The sequence below is a fragment of the Salvelinus alpinus genome, chromosome 12 (assembly GCF_045679555.1).
Source record: "Salvelinus alpinus chromosome 12, SLU_Salpinus.1, whole genome shotgun sequence".
In the NCBI taxonomy this organism is placed as follows: domain Eukaryota; kingdom Metazoa; phylum Chordata; class Actinopteri; order Salmoniformes; family Salmonidae; genus Salvelinus; species Salvelinus alpinus.
Genome location: NC_092097.1, coordinates 19,368,797 through 19,390,474, shown reverse-complemented (window position 1 = coordinate 19,390,474; position 21,678 = coordinate 19,368,797). Strand labels below are relative to the sequence as shown.

The 21,678-nt window shown below is 45.9% G+C and overlaps 1 protein-coding gene across 2 annotated transcripts in view; it reads left to right on the top strand.

Annotated features, from left to right (window-relative positions):
* The window catches only part of LOC139535651 (receptor-type tyrosine-protein phosphatase gamma-like), a 312,527-nt gene that overhangs the window by 244,298 nt on the left and 46,551 nt on the right, over window positions 1–21,678 (top strand). For both annotated transcript variants that reach the window (XM_071335271.1, XM_071335272.1), the window contains exons 6-8: window positions 8,863–8,929; window positions 15,655–15,812; window positions 19,514–19,706. In XM_071335271.1, coding sequence (XP_071191372.1) covers window positions 8,863–8,929; window positions 15,655–15,812; window positions 19,514–19,706 — 418 coding nt within the window. The remainder of the gene's footprint in view (window positions 1–8,862; window positions 8,930–15,654; window positions 15,813–19,513; window positions 19,707–21,678) is intronic.

The following is a 21,678-nucleotide window of genomic DNA, read 5'->3' as shown; positions in this document are numbered from 1 at the left end:
CAGTCAAAATTTTGGACACACCTATACATTCCAGGGTTTTTCTTTATTTTTACTATTTTCTACATTGTAGAATAATAGTGAAGACATCACAACTATGAAATAACACATATGGAATCAGTTAAGAACAAATTCTTATTTACAAGGACAGCCTACTCCTTCCTACCTGTCTGGGAATTGAACCCCGGTCTCCCGCGTGACCGTATTCTCTAGTACAGCCATTATTGAATGCTATCAAATGCTTCTCAAAGATGCCCTCTGGTAGTCAAACTAGCACTAACTAGCATTTAATGGTACAGGAGGTTCACACTTAAATAACGTGTCATATAATTCTGCGGCAATATGCAAGCTGCGCCCAGTACGCTGCAACTTTTAAAGGAGGAACGACTGTAACAACGCCCAATGTAGAATGCAGAGCACAGAGAAATAGATTGACTTATTTTCACACAAACACACATACACAAACACACACACACACACAATGAGCCCCCAAACTGATTGCCAGATATCCAGTATCTTGGCAGGCCCTGAGAGTTGATGTATCCCTCGGGGTGGTTATCGTGATGAGGTATCCTGTTCAAAAGTGAGGCTTCCCTCTATGGTGATAACCTTAAAGCTCCTCTACTCTGTCTGCCAAGTTACAAAACCCCACCAGGCTGCGTATCCACACAACATCAAGAAAGACTACTAGCTAATAGCAACCTCACTGCTTACAGAGAACAAATCAATACACACAATAACTACTAGTACTGGGCGATAAATTGACAATTATTTTGTGATAAAAGATAAATTGCAATAAATAACATTTTTGGTGGAGGTGCACAGTTACTCTCCATTAGCTCTATTTTACACCATGTCAAAGAAATTGGTATGATATATTATCCTACGTTTGGTTACCAGGTGACCCAGCATATGATTTATAAGATGATATAATGCTGCTTCAGAAAAATACCTGTATTTTAAACATTAATTTAGTTATGCATTTATTTCAGATTTTAAATGTAATAGTATTTCATACCAAGTTCAACTCCATTAGTATATTGGTGTTGTCACGCCCTGGCCATAGAGAGGTTTTTATTCTCTATTTTGGTTAGGCCAGGGTGTGACTCGGGTGAGCATTCTAGTTTCTTTATTTCTATGTTTTCTATTTCTTTGTGTTTGGCCGGGTGTGGTTCTCAATCAGGGACAGCTGTCTATCATTGTCTCTGATTGAGAACCATACTTAGGTAGCCCTTTTTTCCACCTGTCTTTGTGGGAAGTTAACTTTGTTTGATGGCACATTGCCTTCAGCTTCAAGTTTGTTTTGGTATTGTTTATTGTTTTGTTGGCGACATCTACTATTAAAAGTATGTACGCTCACCACGCTGCACCTTGGTCCTCTTCTGTTAACGGCCGTGACAGAACTTCCCACCAACAAAGGACCAAGCAGCGTGGCCAGGAGAGGCAGACCCCCCAAAAAAATTGGGGGGCACACGGGACGGTCAGTGGAGCCGAGGATGGAACCAGAGCCAGTCGGGGGGAAACTTGGAGGGGAGCAAAGGTAGTGAAGCAGAGACAGTGAAGGAGTTGATGGGGAGATTGGAGGAGAGAGCTACGAGAGAGCTGCTGTATTGGTCCATGAGGCACAACATTCGCCCTACGGAGCGTGTCCTCGGGTTGATGTCACCTGAGTCAGCTCTCCATACTCGTCCTGAGGTGCGTGCTAGCCGTCTGGTGAAGACTGTGCCAGCCCCACGCACTAAGCCTCCTGTGCGCCTCCCCAGCCCTGCACGTCTTGTGCCAGCTTGGCGCTCCAGACCTCCAGTGCGCCTCCACAGCCTGGTGAGTCCTGCGCCGGCTCTACGCACGGTTTCCCCAGTTTGCCAGGAGAACTCAGTGCGGCCTGTTCCAGCTCCCCGCACATGCCGGGCTAAAGTGGGCATGCAGCCAAGAGGAGCGGTGCAAGTGCTAAGCACCAGAGCTCCAGTGCTCCCCTACAGCCCGGTTCGACCTGTGCCTGCGCTCTGGAGGTGCCGGGCTAGAGTGGGCATTCAGCCTGGAAGAGTAGTGCCAAGGCTACGCACCAGATCTCCAGTGCTCCCCCACAGCCCGGTTCATCCTGTGCCTCCTCCAAGGACCAGGCCTCCAGTAGGTCTCCCCAGCCTGGTTCATCCTGTGCCTCCTCCACGGACCAGGCCTCCAGTAGGTCTCCCCAGCCTGGTGAGTCCGGTGCCTGCTCCACGGGCCAGTCCGGAGTCTCCAGCGACGGCCTCCAGTCCGGAGCCCCCAGCGACGGCCTCCAGTCGGGAGTCGCCATCGAGGGTTGCCAGTCCGGGAGTCGCCATCGAGGGTCCCCAGTCCGGGGCACGCAACGAGGGTGCCCAGTCCGGGGCCCGCAACAAGGGTGCCCAATCCGGGGCCCGCAACGAGGGTCCCCAGTCCGGGGTCGGCGGAGAGTGTCCCCTCACCAGAGGCGCCACCAAAGTGGGGGGAGCCAGAGGCAAAGGGGGGTCTATGTCCCGCACCAGAGCCACCGCCGTAAAGGAAGCCCACCCGAACCCTCCCCTTCAGAGTCAGGTTTTGCGCCCGGAGTCCGCACCTTTGGGGGGGGGGTACTGTCACGCCCTGGCCATAGAGAGGTTTTTATTCTCTATTTTGGTTAGGCCAGGGTGTGACTAGGGTGGACATTCTAGTTTCTTTATTTCTATGTTTTATATTTCTTTGTGTTTGGCCGGGTGTGGTTCTCAATCAGAGGCAGCTGTCTATCGTTGTCTCTGATTGAGAACCATACTTAGGTAGACCTTTTTTCCACCTGTCTTTGTGGGAAGTTAACTTTGTTTGATGGCACATTGCCTTAAGCTTCATGGTTTGTTTTGGTATTGTTTATTGTTTTGTTGGCGACATCTACTATTAAAAGTATGTACGCTCACCTTGGTCCTCTTCTGGTAACGGCCGTGACAGATGTTTGGTAAATGCAGCATATTATTTGCTCCAAACACAATCAAAATGTAGGCCTGTAACTTTTTGCTCATAATAAATACCGGTGGCGAGTTGAAGTCGATGGCCTAAACACTGCAACCCTGTCCATCCATTTAGGTTGGTGGCTTTCATGACGTTTGCCCCACTGTCTGTTGTGGTGCACACCTGCTTCTCCTTTGGCTGATCCCAGGCTGCTAGCGAGTCCTGCAGCCCCTGACCCCTGACCTGGGCTATTATCTCCCCTGTGTGTTCCTCTGGAAAGTAGGCAGTCTGCTCTGCTAGCACCTGCTGCGCAGCTTCCAGTCGACATCGATGTAGTGCAGTGTCAATGACATATAGGGCTCCTTTTGTTGATGCGAAATAGTGCACCTGTTTCAGCTCCGATGCTATTTTGTACATGGCATTTTGTATTTCTTGTCCAGAGTGTGAACCATCTTCTTGAACCCACTTTGTTCAACTGTTGAATTTGGGGCCGTGTCTTTTGCGATGTGGTACGTTATGGCATCTGTTATTTCATTCCATCGGTGAGTGTGTTGGATAGGGAGTTGTGTGTGCAAACGATTACTGTCATGACGCTTGTTGGCATAGTTTTTCTTTGCCATGCATTCGTCATGTTGTGTTACAAATTACGTGCCTGTGTTACAAATGGAGGATACGTTGCTTCTGTTACCTTGAGTGGTTGCTACAGTTTAAGCACACTGCATCACCCTGCTCGATGTCACTAGGTTTAAAACCAAAATAAGCCCAAACAACTGACACAGCGTCCTTTTTTGGCAGTTATTGTTCTTGGATTTCTGGGACAGCATTTTCTTTGTCTCCGTTCATTTCCCCCCACTAATGAACGAGGCTTCTCGCAACATCACTTAGGAGAAGTGCCAACAACAGGTGTAGGAAGCATGGGACAGTACACAGCTCTGATTGACTGCTGTAGTTTTGGTTCAAATGAAACGGCATAGATGAAAGTGTTGAGCTCCAGGAGCGCAATGCTGTTTCCTATGCTATTTTGCTTTCATATATGCCACACAGATCCATAGGCTGTTGAACTGTTTGGCCATAATGACCATCGTTATGTTTGGAGGAAAAAGGGGGAGGCTTGCAAGCCGAAGAACACCATCCCAACCGTGAAGCACGGGGTGGCAGCATCATGTTGTGGGGGTGCTTTGCTGCAGGAGGGACTGGTGCACTTCACAATATAGATGGCATCATGAGGAAGTACAATTATGTGGATATATTGAAGCAACATCTCAAGACATCAGTTAGAAGTTAAAGCTTGGTCGCAAATGGGTCTTCCAAATGGACAATGACCTCAAGCATACTTCCAAAGTTGTGGCAAAATGGCTTAAGGACAACAAATTCCAGGTGTTAGAGTGGCCTTCACAAAGCCCTGACCTCAATCCTATAGAACATTTGTGGGCAGAACTGAAAAAGTGTGTGCGAGCAAGGAGGCCTACAAACCTGACTCAGTTACACCAGCTCTGTCAAGAGGAATGGGCCAAAATTCACCCAATTTATTGTGGGAAGCTTGTGGAAGGCTACCCGAAACGTTGGACCCAAGCTAAACAATTTAAAGGCAATGCTTCCAAATACTAATTGAGTGTATGTAAACTTCTGACCCACTGGGAATGTGATGAAAGAAAATAAAAGCTGAAATAAATCATTCTCTCTACTATTATTCTGACATTTCACATTCTTAAAATAAAATGGTGATCCTAACTGACCTAAGACAGGGAATTTTTCCTGGGATTACATTTCAGCAATTGTGAAAAACTGAGTTTAAATGTATTTGGCTAAGGTGTTTGTAAACTTCCAAATTCAACTGTATGCAAAATTTCTTCGGTATGAGTTAGCAAGTTGTCGGTAATTTCCGGTTTATCGTCCCAGCTCTAATAACTGAAGCAATTTATCAATCAAGTGACCCCCTTCAAGGAGAGTTCATGTTTGTGAACATCTCTGCCTGTGTTTGCGTGTGTATACATTGCTGTCAGTGTGTGTGTGTGTGTGTGTGTGTGTGTGTGTGTGTGTGTGTGTGTGTGTGTGTGTGTGTGTGTGTGTGTGTGTGTGTGTGTGTGTGTGTGTGTGTGTGTGTGTGTGTGGTGATTCGATTGTTCTCCTCTAGCTGTAGCACGTATTAATTAAATGATGTCTGTTGCCATACAGAACAAATTGTCCCTATCGGCTCGCGTGAGCTCTCAGGGCAGCGGCTCCCATTGCCTTTACGGCCCACCCTGGCACCTTGATTGAAATAGATTGTGGTAGTAACATCTATCATTACAGTTTTATTGGCTTATTTACAGTCTACATGCTCAGTGATTCACCGTACGCTCATTCAGATACACACTGAATGCAGACCCAGGCCCAGCATCGCTCTCAGAGGTTTAATACTTACTGGAGCAAGCAGTACTATTGTAAGAGGAAGTTTACTTCTGATTAACTCAGCCAAGGTGTACAGTACATTAAGGAGAGGCAGTGTCTTTTAGGTGATGGAGGAGTGTTTTGTCTTTCATTTAGGTGACTCTCCATTCCTCCCTGAATCAATTATCTCAATTATAACGCCACAGTGCTGCTTCCAGTTCAGCAGAGTACTTGCAACCTTAATGAGAAATGAGCTCCAGCTTTTAACAGAGAAACAGAATTCATAAAAATGTGCACTTGTTGGTTTTAGCCATTTGTTAAGTAGTAAATTGAGGAAGAGGCAATGCCTGGTACTGTAATAGTGTACTGTTCTATGGTGTTTTGGCCCTCCAGCCAGGGTAGTTGTTGATGAAGCGGGATGGCCTAGACACTTTGTCTCTGCTTCCTCTCTCTGTCACCAGTCACCTTGGTTACAGCGGGACATTCTTCAGCTTGAAGAATCGACTGCCACCGACGTCACCATCCTCAGAAACAAGATGGAGCACTTTAAGTTGATATCGCCGCAAAATATCCTTCTGTTAATTGATCGTAGTTGCCATTTTTACGTGGGAATACATATAATAAAGGTCCAAAAGCCATCAGCACACAGCTATTCTTTAGCACTCATGTAATTGAGAAGGGAAATGCATGTGAATCAGGGCTGTTGGATGGATGAAAGCAAGATGAGATGTCATGTGGCTCTGGCCTTGTCACGTTCTGACCATAGTTCTTGTGTGTTTTACTTGTTTTAGTGTTGGTCAGGACGTGAGCTGGGTGGGCATTCTATGTTGTGTGTCTAGTTTGTCTGTTTCTATGTTTGGCCTAATATGCTTCTCAATCAGAGGCAGGTGTTTTGTGTTGTCTCTGATTGGGAATCATATATAGGTGGCTTGTTTTGTGTTGGGGTTGGTGGGTGGTTGTTTCCTGTCTCTGTGTTCGTTTCACCAGAGAGGACTGTTTCGGTTTGCCACGTTTGTTAATTTTTGTATTTTGTAAGTGTTCATGTTTATCGTCTTAATTAAATATGTTGAGCACGAACTACGCTGCGTCTTGGTCCGATCCCTGCTACACCTCCTCTTCAGACGAAGAGGAGGAAGGCTGCCGTTACAGGCCTGGTCTTTCTGCCGTGTCTCTATGGTGTTGTTTGCCTGAGTCAGACTGCCTGCATGGGGAGAGGGACTGTGCTGTGGTACTGGCCATGTAGGAACAGTCACAGCATGTAACCCCATGGAGAAGGTCCCCAGGGGACAGAGTTGCAGGCTTTAACAGACAATTATTAATAATGAAACTATAATTCCCATGGTCACGCTCTCCATCTTTCTCTTTCTGCCTCCCTCCCTATCTCTTTTTCTCCTAACCCCCCGTCTCTATCTTTGAAGCCATCTCTCTCCCTCTCTCTGTCGTTCTTGGCAGAGGGCTGTCTTAGGTAGGCTGATTTGGCGCATGACTCTGCTTAAATAAAACCCCAGTGCAGATACAGTCATTCAGAGCTCTCTGTGGTTTGCCATCTGCCAAAAACATGATTTTTTTTTAAGAAAAGAGGGGCAGTGGGAGAGAACTCAAAGGATTGTGGTAGATGTACTATGCCTCACACGGTGAGTGCGAACAGAGGAACAGAGGAAGACAGTGGGTGGTTACGACACATCAGAGTGGGAGTCAACGGAGGTGGCTGAGACCTGGGGCCTCATTTATCGAAGGTGCGTGCGTACCATAAAAGACTCTAAACCTTGCGTGCACTATTTTTCCCCGCAAAGGTTGGTATTTATCCATTTTGAACTGGACGGTAAAGTGTGCGTATCGTCACGCAAAACTCAGACCTTGCGTTCGTACAACTTCTAGTGGTTGGTCAATTGTATTCCAAGCAAATATTGTTATTTTGAAGGGAATTATAAAAATGGTTGGTTAATAAAAACATTATAGCATACGCCTAATGATAAAACAGATGCCTTGGCCGTTGGTGAGGAGGCCACACGGCAGCATGTGTTTCTTTTGCTTGTATTATATGGGCCTAAATCATGATCACATGGCAGGACATGTCTCTGCTTTTGTGACATGAATGGTTTATTCCCGCTACACCACAATTATTAACCTACCATTTATCCATCTCACATTTAATAGCAAAACATGCTCGAAAGTAAATAGACCGGTAAATAGTAAATTGTTAAAATAGACAATCAAACTTGCAGAATGCGCTGCAGTGTTTGACACTCGCTATAGGTGGCATGTATTTTCTGTTTGAAAAAGACCACTGCAAAAGATTCAAACAGTCTGCCCACACCTCTACATAAGTGTGATAAAATTTGCCAATGCGCTTTCTTTTACAAACTGTCATGGCCCCGTTCCAACATCTCCAAATCATACAGCAAATGAGGGTGTTTTTATTACCATAAAGGTGAATGGAGGGTGTAGGGCTCGCTCACGAGCGCAGAAATATAGTATGGCTCTGATTTATCAATGAAAACATGCATATATTTATAAATCCTAAGAATTTGTTGCGGAAGCAAATCCACGTATGTCAGAATTTACTCCGAAATGGACGCATGGTTGAAAAATGAAGACCATGGACTTAGTGGGTCACAGAAGAACAAATGAGTGCCATGGGAGGGTGAGGAAGGAAGGAAGGTAACAGGGAAGGTTGCACCTGTAACTGTTAGATTAGTCTCTGATGCTATTTACAATGATGTCCTGCAGGAGGGGTCTTCCTAGTCTCTCCACGTGGGGAGAAAAGGAAAGGACACCATTGAAGTGTGTTGAAGCTCTGTGGGGCTTTGTCCCAATACTTAAAGATGGCTTCCTTTCCTTGTCCCCCCCTGCTGAGTGCCAGGAAAAAGATAGCAATCCTGTTTTTAACACTCCTTTCAACCTTTCTGTGAGATGAAATAATGACGTAGGGAAATTATGTGTATTTTTGCATCTTCCTCCATCTCTCAGTAGTGCTAATCACAGTCATTTTCTCCCTACTTTACCTGCTGCTCTGCTGCTCACAGACATGGACTATCTGTCACCCTGTTTCAGCTGTGTTTTAAAAACATATTCTGAGTGCCTGAGTGCGTGCCTGTTTGGCTAGCTGTATGACCTACATAGTTATAGAGTCCATTGACGTCATGTGTATTGCTCCTCCGGCTCAGGTCAAACAGACTTCTGATTGACTCTGATTGTTCTCACCATATGAGATTGTACTCACTCTACAAGAAATTGTCTTCCCCCCCTCTCTCTCTCTTTCTCTCTCCTCTCTTTCCCCCTCTCTATCCCCCCTCTCTATCCTCCCTCTCCCCCCTCTCTCTCCCCCTCTCTATGCTCCCTCTCTCCCTCGCTATCCTCCCTCTCTTTCCCTCCTCTCTCTCCTCTCTCTCTCCCTCTCGCTCTGCCCTCCCCTTTCTTTCTGTAACTACTGTTTTCTCTCTTTGTTGGGTGAAAGGATCAGAGGGTGTTGAATCAATGTTACATTTCAATGTATTAGATATTACCCAGGCTCTAATGTGTGTCTCCTGCTCCTCTCTCCTCTCCTGTTGTCAGGTGGGACTGAAAGACAACCCAGCAGTGGACCCCATTATCCATGGCCTGAGGGGCGTAGTCCATCATGGTGAGTGACACTTCCATCACCCAATCATTCCAGGAGGGACTATGAATTGACCAGTCATTGACCAACATTTGTTCATTGAGGATAACAACATTATTTTTGCAAGGTTGCATGTAACACCGTAAAAGCTCATCCCCTTTTCATTCGTGTTTCAGTCATCGGGTAGTCAATTTTTTTTGCAACCGCCTAATTATATCGAACATACCCCAGGTCGCCCCCAGGAGTCCCGACAGACAAAATAAACTATTAGGAATATTCATGTTGGTTCTGCCCACAATTTCTAGCAGATCTGCAAGAGACAATTCAAGCCTTGTCTGAATGAGACCAGAGGGATATGGGTGTGTCCCTGGTGTAGTGATTATAGTTGGGTAATTGTTTGAACTCTGATATGAGATAAAGCTGATAAATCTGACAGGAATTGTGTTATAAGGGTGAAGGCTTAAGGCACTCGACATGCTAAGATAAAGACTGCTCTGATCTTTGATTCACTGAGCTCTCACTGATGTAGAAGGACTGTGGAACTTTGAAATACTGATACATTAAGAATGTGTCTTACAGACAGAGCCATATCTGTATCGTAAAACAATGCAGAACTATATTGTCAGATGGTGATGATGATGGTAATGACAATAATGATGATGATGAGACAATCTTCGTTGCCACGTTATTTTTAGTGTAACCAGTGAAAGCCATCATCATCAATATCATAATTATCCTGCACCGTCAATTTCACAATGACAGTCACCATGACAGTCACAATGATAGTCCCGTTGTCTTCCTGTCTTTGATGCCATGTGTTATTGCTGAGGGCTCTGGCGGTGTCCTGTGGTGAGAGGGTGGAGATATGATGGGACTAGAGAGGAGGAGAGAGGGAGTGTGACGGGAAACGGGAAATGGGAGGGAACGTGAGGGAGGACAGGAGAGAGGGAGTGTGATGATGGCAGTATAAAGGAGGAGGGACTCTGAGGCAGGAGAGGAGAAGGGGAGGTAGTGTGAATGGAGAGAAGAGGATAGAAGGGAGTGTGCTGGTGGAAGACAAAAAGGAGGGAGGGAATGTGACGGGAGAAGAGAGAGAGAAAGAGCTAAGGTTGGGAGAGAGGAGGCAGACTGTGGCGTGCCCAGGGCCAGGCAGCGTGACGGGGGGTGAGATATGCACTGTCTTTATCCGAGACAGATATGACCGTGGGGTCCCCCGCCTCCCTCATCTCCCCCTTTCCTCCCCCGCTGACAGGCCTGTCTCTTGCTGTCTCCCAGTTGTGAATGAAGAGATGTATTTTAAGCTCTGCCGCCCCCAGACGGGGAGGGGACAGGCACGGAGGGAGGGAGAGGAGGGAGTAAGAAGGAGGGAGACTCAATATTTATGGTTTTGAATTAAGCATTCTCATGCACACACATACTCACAAACTTCCAGCAAACAAATAGCAAAACACATGCTAACTTCTACACAAGTATTCCTTCCAACACAGTGTTTCCCCTATATTAATTTAGCAGCGCCACACCTCCACTGCTAAATTGTTGGCGCCACTGAAAAACATAAATAATATATTTATTTATTTTTCTGCCGAGACTTTTAAGATCACAGGGACAAGTTACAACAAGTTACATATCTTCCTCAGATTCTCATCAGATCGTTTCAGAAACCTAAAATGTAACTACACTGAACCAAAAAAATAATGCAACCATTTCTAAGATTTTACTGAGTTACAGTTCATTAGGCCCTAATCTATGGATTTCATATGACTGGGAATACAGATATGCATCTGTTGGTCACAGATACCTTAAAGAAAGGATGGGGCGTGGGTCAGAAAATCAGTCCGTATCTGGTGTGACCACCATTTGCCTCATGCAGCGGGACACATCTTCTTCGCATAGAGAAATTAACATTAAATTCTCTGGCAACAGCCCTGGTGGACATTCCTGCAGTCAGTATGCCAATTGTATGCTCCCTCTAAACATGAGACATTTGTGGCTTTGTGTTGGATTAAGGAAGGATCACATAATTCCATCCAGGTCAGTAGGAGGGAACAGCCAATGTATTATACTCTTGAGCACACATTCCATAACTGCATGTGGCAGTAAATCCCCAAATTGGCTTTATACCTGTTCAAACAACACACTCCAGGTGGCAGTACGCACCCTTTCAGTTTGTTTACCAACTCATAGAAGTAGTGGAAGAAGAACATTGACTACTTCAAAGTGGAGATGGCCTCAATAGCACTGCCCATGCTCACAGACGCCATAATGGTACAGATACAATGTTGCGTCCTCTAACTATCTCTATGAGCCAAACCTATTATGTAATGATTGTTAGCTATGAAACAGTAATGTTACGCTAGATCAATTATCTCTGGGGTTAGTATAGAATTGTCTGGTGATGTCATTGAGTTCAAGAGATAAAATGAGACAAAAGAAGAGAACATCATTTAATTTTCAGGCTTTTTTGTTAGAATGCCCCAGAAGTGACCTTCTCACAGTCGTCCAACAACCCCCCCCCCCCCCCCCCTTCACCCAACCAACCCTTCTCACAGTCGTCCAACACCCCCCCCCCTTCACCCAACCAACCCTTCTCACAGTCGTCCAACAACCCCCCCCCCCCCCCCCCCCTTCACCCAACCAACCCTTCTCACAGTCGTTGCCACCGCTGCTGAAATAAATCCTAACACTGCAACACATCCTATCCCGTTCCCTGGAATCCATCCACACGTAGACGCACAAACAAACACTTGTTTGAAGTGTCAGAGGAAGATTTGTTGTGAGAACGTTGTGAAGCCATCCACTGTTTTCAATGGCTCTGTGTGTTTCCTGTGGCTCAAAGGAAGGCCTTTTAATTGTATTATTAATGTGGCGGCGACGGAGCTCATTCTGCTGGTATTTTAAGCACACGGGCCTGTGGAACAGGAAATCTGTCTGCTCAAGTAATCATCCATTAGGTTACTTAGTCTTAATATTTAATTATACGTCAAGGGCAGGTACAGAATCTAGGCGCAAAGACACGTCCTCAGGACACATATCAGGAGACATCAAGTGCTTACAGACACAGTTCTGAGTATCTGTGTGTGTGTGCTTGTGTGAGACCATGCATGTGTGTGTCTGTGTGTAGTTTACAGCTCAGATATCTCTTGTGCAGGAGATAGATGTTGCGAGTGGATTTAAGCTGGGGCCAGTCAACACATGCATGTACATTAAATGACACCCAAGGCATTGTCTGGCTTTAATCTTAACAGAACGCTGAAAATCCTTTGTTCATTCATTTCCTATTTGAATAAACACGATGAGTCCAGGAGACTCTGTAAGGTACACTCAGTACAGTGGGTGCCCATCTACACATGCAAATCATAGGCTACATTGGGTGCGTTCTCAGCCCTCTCCTGTTCTCCCTGTTCACCCATGACTGCGTGGCCATGCACGCCTCCAACTCAATCATCAAGTTTGCAGACGACACTACAGTGGTAGGCTTGATTACCAACAACGACGAGACGGCCTACAGGGAGGAGATGAGGGCCCTTGGAGTGTAGTGTCAGGAAAATAACCTCACACTCAACGTCAACAAAACAAAGGAGATGATCGTGGACTTCAGGAAACAGCAGAGGGAGCATCCACATCTACAGGACAGTAGTGGAGAAGGTGGAAAGTTAAGTTCCTCGGCGTACACATCTCGGACAAACTGAAATGGCACACCCACACAGACAGCGTGGTGAAGAAGGCGCAACAGCGCCTCTTCAACTTCAGGAGGCTGAAGAAATTTGGCTTGTCACCTAAAACACTCACAAACTTTTACAGATGCACAATCGAGAGCATCCTGTCGGGCTGTATCACTGCCTGGTATGGCAACTGCTCCGCCCACAACCGCAAGCTCTCCAGAGGGTAGTGCAGTCTGCACAACGCATCACCGGGGGCAAACTACCTGCCCTCCAGGACACCTAAACCACCCGATGTCACAGGAAGGCCAACAAGATCATCAAGGACAACAACCACCCGAGCCACTGCCTGTTCACCCTGCTATCATCCAGAAGGTGAGGTCAGTACAGGTGCATCAAAGCTGGGACTGAGAGACTGAAAAACAGCTTCTATCTCCAGGCCATCAGACTGTTAAACAGCCATCACTAACATTGAGTGGCTGCTGCCAACATACTGACTCAAATCTCTGGCCAATTTAATAAATATAATTAATGGATTTAATAAAGGTATCACTAGTCACTTTAAATAACGCCACTTAATAATGTTTTCATATCCTACATTACTCATCTCATATGTATATACTGTATTCTATACCATCTACTGCACGGCCATCGCTCATCCATATATTTATATGTACATATTTATCCCTTTACATTTTTGTGTATAAGGTAGTCGTTGTGAATTTGTTAGATTACTTGTTAGATATTACTGCACTGTTGGAACTAAAAGCACAAGCATTTCGCTACACTCCCATTAACATCTGCTAACCATGTGTATGTGACCAATAAAATTTCATTTGATTTGAATTATGCAGTAAGCCACAGACTTTTTTCTGTCTGAAGACGTGGGGATTTGAGCTGTGAAAAGGTACTGGGGCATAATATGAAGATTTAGGAGTGATTCAAGTATCTACTAATAAATACGTCCCAGCTGTATGATACAGTTGTGTCTAAATGATGGATATGAAGGAGGTAAAGTAGAGGGGGGCTGATGAGGTGACATACTGTACTCCCTTAACCCTGTACGTCATTGTATTCTCTTGCATGTACATTGTCCAGTGTTAGCTCAGTGTTAGCTCAGTGTTAGTCCAGTGTTAGCCCAGTGTTAGTCCAGTGTTAGTCCAGTGTTAGCTCAGTGTTAGTCCAGTGTTAGCCCAGTGTTAGTCCAGTGTTAGTCCAGTGTTAGCCCAGTGTTAGTCCAGTGTTAGCTCAGTGTTAGTCCAGTGTTAGCCCAGTGTTAGCCCAGTGTTAGTCCAGTGTTAGCTCAGTGTTAGTCCAGTGTTAGCTCAGTGTTAGTCCAGTGTTAGCTCAGTGTTAGCCCAGTGTTAGCCCAGTGTTAGCCCAGTGTTAGCTCAGTGTTAGTCCAGTGTTAGCCCAGTGTTAGTCCAGTGTTAGCCCAGTGTTAGCCCAGTGTTAGCCCAGTGTTAGTCCAGTGTTAGCCCAGTGTTAGTCCAGTGTTAGCTCAGTGTTAGCCCAGTGTTAGCCCAGTGTTAGTCCAGTGTTAGCTCAGTGTTAGCCCAGTGTTAGCCCAGTGTTAGCCCAGTGTTAGTCCAGTGTTAGCCCAGTGTTAGTCCAGTGTTAGCCCAGTGTTAGTCCAGTGTTAGCTCAGTGTTAGCCCAGTGTTAGCCCAGTGTTAGCCCAGTGTTAGTCCAGTGTTAGCCCAGTGTTAGTCCAGTGTTAGCCCAGTGTTAGTCCAGTGTTAGCCCAGTGTTAGTCCAGTGTTAGCCCAGTGTTAGTCCAGTGTTAGCCCAGTGTTAGTCCAGTGTTAGCCCAGTGTTAGCCCAGTGTTAGCCCAGTGTTAGCCCAGTGTTAGTCCAGTGTTAGCCCAGTGTTAGTCCAGTGTTAGCCCTGTGTTAGCTCAGTGTTAGTCCAGTGTTAGTCCAGTGTTAGCTCAGTGTTAGCCCAGTGTTAGCCCAGTGTTAGCCCAGTGTTAGTCCAGTGTTAGCCCAGTGTTAGTCCAGTGTTAGTCCAGTGTTAGTCCAGTGTTAGCCCAGTGTTAGCTCAGTGTCAGGCATTGTTTGCTCAGTGAAGCGTTCTTTCTCAGTGGTCTCCCGTGACAGTGCTGAAATGAACTCCCCGCTCCTCACTGGCATTACAAGTCTATTAATTCAGAGTCTCACAGTGGCTTTGAAGTCTCCACTGACTCGGCACTCTCCAACCCTGATTGGAAATGAATTTGTAAAGGCTGAAATAGCTTACTGTACAGTCGACTACAGTACAGCATGTGAACCTAACTAGTGTTACAGCTGTGGTAGAAGCAGTAGTATAGTGCCTTCCCTGCTACTGTGCCTGCTTCTATCTGTCCTCTATTCTCCAGCAGTGGCTTTAATCCCCCAGCTCTCCCATTCACGTCCAATCTGATGCAGCTCCGTGGTGCATTGCTAGCACGCTAAGCCCCTTTTTCACCCCTGCTCAATAGGATTCCCAGTTTAGTTATGTATTGAAAATGTGGGCCAGGAGGATTCATACAGCCATTTTGTTTTGTTTCCTCGCCACATCTTTGGAGGTTATTTACATTGTTATCTCTATTGTAGAGGGGTTGGGGGTAGACTCCTCATTGTTGGTCAAGAAAAGTTATGGCACAAGAGGTTTGCCTCCTCTCTCTTTATCTCTATCCTGGGAAAAGTGTGGATGCCATTGTTGTCTTTGACTGGTAAGCATTGCCATCACAAAAGGATTTTGGAAGGAAATGGGCGGTTTTGTCCTCAGTCGGATTGATCAGCTATAGAGGGGTATTTGTTTCAAGCTTGAGTTGTCAATTGGGTTCTGATGTAGCCTGGGACACTGGGGCCAGATCCAGTGGTTACGCACAGCAGCTTTGACTCAGGCCTGGTTGAATAATCCTTATGGCAGCCAAACTAGACGACTTACATCAGTACTAGAGGGTTATACCTAAATCCCCATGACCCTGTTTATTCCAATCAAAAATGATATTTTCTCATTCCCAAGCATCATAGTATAGAGATATACTACGTGTTTATAGTGGCTGTATGTGATGTGACTGAATGGTCAATACTGATTCCTTGTGTCACTGTGCTTGTTCTCCCCCAGAGAAAGAAACCTTCCTGGAGCCCTTTGTTCTGAGGGATCTGTTGCCGTCATCATTGGGGAGTTACTATCGCTACACAGGCTCTCTCACCACCCCACCCTGCAGCAAGGTGGTAGAGTGGATCGTCTTCAACAGACCTGTGTTCCTCTCCTACAAACAGGTGAGTCACTTTATCTCTCTCTCTCTCTCTCTCTCTCTCTCTCTCTCTCTCTCTCTCTCTCTCTCTCTCTCTCTCTCTCTCTCTCTCTCTCTCTCTCTCTCTCTCTCTCTCTCTCTCTCTCTCTCTCTCTCTCTCTCTCTCTCTCTCTCTCTCTCTCTCTCACACACAACACACTGACTTATTTCCTTTGACTAATGGCCTCCTTCTTCCAGGAGCTGTAATTTTCTCACATAGCTAATGTGTGATGTTTGTATTTGGGACTGGGTTGAGACAAACATGGCTAGTAATGTGATGGTGCAGTTTCTGGCCTCGCTGGGTCCTTCTCTCCTCCCCAACAGTCCAGGGAACATTTGTCAAACTTACATTCTAATGAGGCCAAATGAGTTTACTTAAGAGTGCGGCTGGAAGAAGCCAAATGTGTAAGAAGTATTGGCTTTATATAAGGGGACACAGCAGGAGAGGAAGAGAGAAAGAGAGAGAAATAGAGATTGGGAGAAAGAAGATGGGAGAGAAAAAGGGCTAGAGATGGAGAGGTAAAGAGAGAAAGAAGGAGAGGAAGAGGAGGAAAAGGACTGTGAGAGAGGGAATGTGTGGGCTGTGATGTTGAGGGGTGGTCGAGCGTTGCCCCCTGTGAGCGTGCTCGGTGGCAGACCGTGTTTATCTGCCAAAGCTTAGTCAAGGACCAGACAGCTCAAAAGCTGTGGAGGAGAGGTGCTGGCTCTGGGCCCACACAGAGATAGGTCACTCATACATAAAGCTTTATACCACTTGAATACCACTAGCTCACCGCTAGTCAGCTTCATATTCCCCTTACATACTGTCTGGCTAAATCACATACTGTCTGGCTAAATCACATACTGTCTGGCTAAATCACATACTGGCTGGCTAAATCACATACTGGCTGCTACATAGAGCTGCTACATAGAGCTGCTCTCATAGAGCTCAGCTGAAGACAAACCACCCATAAGCAACAGCATATCCTACTGCTGAATGCAAAATGGCACACTGGTACATAGGTCTATGCACCCTTAAAAGCTAGCAGAAAGGTGGGCGGTCACAGCAGCTGCATGCACAGTACGGCTAGCAATAAGACTATCACATACACTTAAAACCTGTATAAAACCAGCATTACATTCACTGTCTGCATACAGCTCGAAAAAACTGTTCTTCACACACACAGCCAGAAGAAGATAGGCATACCTTCGCTATTATAACCTACTGTAAAGTGAACAAAGTTTCTAATAGGGGACATTACCATATTCTGTAGAAGGATCATTTAAAATGAGCAAATGTTATTTTACTCTTGAATACAATGATAAATGGCAGACATGTTTTACAATAGGGTGTTTATGAGAGCTCAAGGTGAATGGTGCTTCTTCACCAGAAGACAGCAGGTGTCTCATAGCAGAGTAGAGGGGATTTGTCTGTTGTCATCCTCTGAATTAGAAGAGAGCAGAGAGGCAGAGTAGAGAAGATGAAAAGCAGCATGGAGGAACTCTGAGCCTGACCTTTCGGATTATTTGATTTTGCCTGAGATCCAGTCAACAATGAATAATGTTCTGGGATATATATGGAATATACAATGGGGGTTTTCACAGCACCTCTACAGAGCTTCCTGGTATAAGAAGTATTTTTTTAGACTCTCCTGAGAGGCGGAGACCTAGCTAGCTACCCTGATCGACACATGAGAGGTGATGGAAAATCAGGGAGATGCTTGAGTCGTGTTGATGAACAGGACAGGGACTTACAGGGGCTCTATCCATCCAGGCAGCTCTATCCATTACAGGGGCTCTATCCATGTCCATCCTTCCTGTCACTTTGATCCTTTATCATTACCGTTCCTATCCTTTATCCTCCGGATGTTTACCCCTGACCATTAGTCAATCTTTTTTATTTGATTTAACTCGGCTTTGAAGTCTATTGTTACCACCTTCCCTGTCCTGAGGTTTGAAGAAAACATCATTGGCCAAGATGAAAGAACATGGAAAGAAGACAGTGCACTCCCTCTCCCCTGTCTGTCTACGTCTTCATCTCTCGCCCTCCCTCTCTCTCTCCCTCCATCTCAGTCTTTTGTTCTTGATCAGTGGTGGAAGTAGGTCATTGGGAGTGACAGATGTAGCTTAAGGGTGGCTTTTAAAGCAGATCGATGCACAGCTATTCCATAGCGACAGCTCCGCCTAAAATGCTTCCACTTGTAACATCTGGACTGTGTGAGTGTGTGCCACGCCAGGCCACTTAACCCTCTGCTTTCCCCATCACAGATGCCTTCCTCGCTAGTCACAGAAGTGTGAGTGTGTGTGTGTGTGTTTGCGTGAGTGTGTGCGGCGTCACTCCTGGAAGGATTAGTCTCCAATCGCACTGTGATTTCCACACAAAGACAGAAATCCTCTGGCAGGCCTGGAAGAGATTTCAACCCGAATAAGCGGCTTTTTCAGGAGGGTGTTGCCATATTAGGGATTAGCAGATTCTAGTCTGATTAAGAGATTTGGTGGAGAGCAGCGTATTGCTTCGACACGGCCTGGCTTGAGCCTGTGCAGTCTGTGCCAGGGCTGGAGGCTACTGATGTTTAGCAGATCAGCCATGATGGCCAATGCAGCCTATAGAAGGGCTCAGCCTAAGGGACATCACATGTGGCCTGTCAAAGAATGGAAGATGCGTTACTATTCTGCTGGAATACATCTTCCCTATAGTGTCAGATGAGAGAAATCTGTGGTGCACACACACACACACACACACACACACACACACACACACACACACACACACACACACACACACACACACACACACACACACACACACACACACACACACACACACACACACACACACACACACCCTCCACAGCCACTGTAGGGGGTAGTCATTGAGCTGAGTATTCCCCAGGTCTCCAGTCTCAGTCTGCTTAGTAAACACACACAGAGCCGAGCAGACAGGGAAGTGTTCCAACCCTCTCTCTGTAACCATACCGACTGCTTGTTTATCCCACAACCTCACTCTCACTCCCACTCCCTGACCAAATCACACACTGAGGAAATGAGACCATCCCTCCCTACATCTCTCTTTCTCTATCCGCTTTTTTTCACTCTAAATCGACTGTGTGTTTTTCACATGATCAGTCTCAGCTCATGTTGTTTCTGTAGCCGTTAGCATGTCATCATGATGTTGATGGACAGACTTTGCACTCATCATCTTAAGCAGCTCTTAAACCGCTCGGCAGATTATTGTGATTATTTCCTGGGTCCCTGCTCCTGGTCAGATAGTGGTTATTCTGTGGTGGTGCTTGTTCTTCTCTGGGCTGAGGAGAGGAGAGGAGGGGGACAGCTGTTCATGTTTTTCTGTTTGCTTCGTGAACGCTATTCCCCTGATTAGGCTGGGCTAGCTTGGCCCTTCACGCCTCTTAGACTTTCATCTAGGAACAAGATTACAGCATTACACATGTATGGGCAAAGGAAAATAGGATCTCACTGGGCATTGGCTGCTTGAAAGATGCCATGAACAAAACAAATCAGCTCATGAATCCAATTTTCCAGTTCACATGATGTCAGAGGATTCAATATCCTCAACATGTATTATGGTCATTGCTCTACTCCTTAAGGTGTGTGTTTTTCCATCTTCCTCTCTCTATCTCTCTCTTTCTCTATCTCTATCTTTCTCTACCTCTCTCTTTCTCTACCTCTCTCTTTCTATATCTCTTTTAGCTGGAGGCGTTCTACTCCATCTTTACCACAGAGCAGCAGGACCATGTGAAGTCTGTGGAATACCTGAGGAGCAACTTCCGGCCAATCCAGAGCCTTGACAACCGTGAGGTCTTCAAGTCCGCAGTCAGAGATGCCTGGCTACCTGACCTGACGGACAGCCTGGGCAACCCGTACGGAACAGAGGCATCCAAAGGTAAGGCAATACCACACACATGATTTGATACTGCCCATCCTGGTTACAGTCCAATCCACATGCTTCTTATTCAAAGAAACACCAAGGTGAATAGTGTTCATTTTTAGACATTTCAGGAGACTTTTGAGTAAAATTGTATTCAAAGATTGGAGCACATTGTTGCTCTCCAGTGAACGCTTGCTCATACCAAAATGTGAATGCCTCAGATTCCCTGAGGTACAATCCAACATATCCTGACTCTGTCATTCTGGAATTTTCTCTGTTGGTTTGGGACAAACGAGGAGTGTTTCTCCCCTACCATACGGTACTGGGAGGCCCACGAGTGGCCAGTCTTTTACTGGCTCATTACTGGTTCCAGTACAACATGTCTCCCGACACAGCACGGAGTGTGGTTACACACTTTCACGTCTCCTGCGACCCTCTCACACAGTCAGCTAGCATCTGTCCGAACTGCATGACCACACCATTCTGGCTGCTTGCCGTCCCCATCGTTTAGTTTTAATGTCAATATAGAAACTGAAGACACTCACATACATTCCCCCAACACACACACAAACACTGTACATGCACCTACACACATTACTGTAATGTACACAGACAATAAGAAGTGTGTCCTTGAAAGCTGCTGTTGTGCACATTTTCTGGGGGCGCATCCGTCAGGCTGAGGGGAGAAATGAACAGAACAGGAGAGAAGAAGAGAGGAGGGGAGCAGAGTGAAGACAGGCAGAATAACGGTGGGCCTGTAGAGAGACCTGCCATATGCCACCTATTCAATCTACTCCACAGCCCCTGCTGCATTACACACTCTGTCTGTGTGTGTGTGTGTGCGTGCGTGCGTGCGTGCGTGCGTGCGTGCGTGCGTGCGTGCGTGCGTGTGTGTGTGTGCGCGCGTGCGTGTGTGGATATATGCGTGCACTTCAGTGCTTCCAAAACTGTACGACACAAGGAAAGCACAATCACAATGTGCTAGCTTCCTCAAGGAGCCCAGTAGAAAGGGAACGTTCCAATCCAGCACTCTTCCTCATAGCTCATTGTGTGTCACAACTGACAAATGACACAATTCCATCAAATCAAGAACAGACTGCAGCCTTTCTCTACCTCCAGCTCAATGTGTTGCTGGACCCGTGTGCCTCTCACCTCTGTGAAGCGATCAGCCTGAAAATTAATTTTGCTCTATGTTTTTAAGTGCAGGTGTGTGTGTGTGTGTGTGTGTGTGTGTGTGTGTGTGTGTGTGTGTGTGTGTGTGTGTGTGTGTGTGTGTGTGTGTGTGTGTGTGTGTGTGTGTGTGTGTGTGTGTGTGTGTGTGTGTGTGTGTGTACATGTGTGTGTGTACATGTGTGTGTGTGTGTACATGTGTGTACATGTGTGTGTGTGTGTGCATGCTTTGCTCCATCCCCTCTGCCCTTGAAACACAAAGGGGAATGGTATTCAACAGTGCTTTGCAAATCAAATCAAATGTATTTATAAAGCCCTTCTTACATCAGCTGATATCTCAAAATGCTGTACAGAAACCCAGCCTAAAACCCCAAACAGCAAGCAATGCAGGTGTAGAAGCACGGTGGCTAGGAAAAACTCCCTAGAAAGGCCAGAACCTAGGAAGAAACCTAGAGAGGAACCAGGATATGAGGGGTGGCCAGTCCTCTTCTGGCTGTGCCAGGTGGAGATTATAACAGAACATGGTCAAGATGTTCAAATGTTCATAGATGACCAGCAGGGTCAAATAATAATATTCAAAGTGGTTGTCGAGGGTGCAACAGCACCTCAGGAGTAAATGTCAGTTGGCTTTTCAAAACTATTCCTTGCAAAAGTATTCATCCCCCTTGGCGTTTTTCCTATTTTGTTGCATTACAACCTGTAATTTAAATGTATTTTTATTTGGATTTCATGTAATGGACATACACAAAATAGTCCAAATTGGTGAAGTCAAATGGAAATAATTACTTGTTTCAAATAAAATAAAATAAAATAAAAA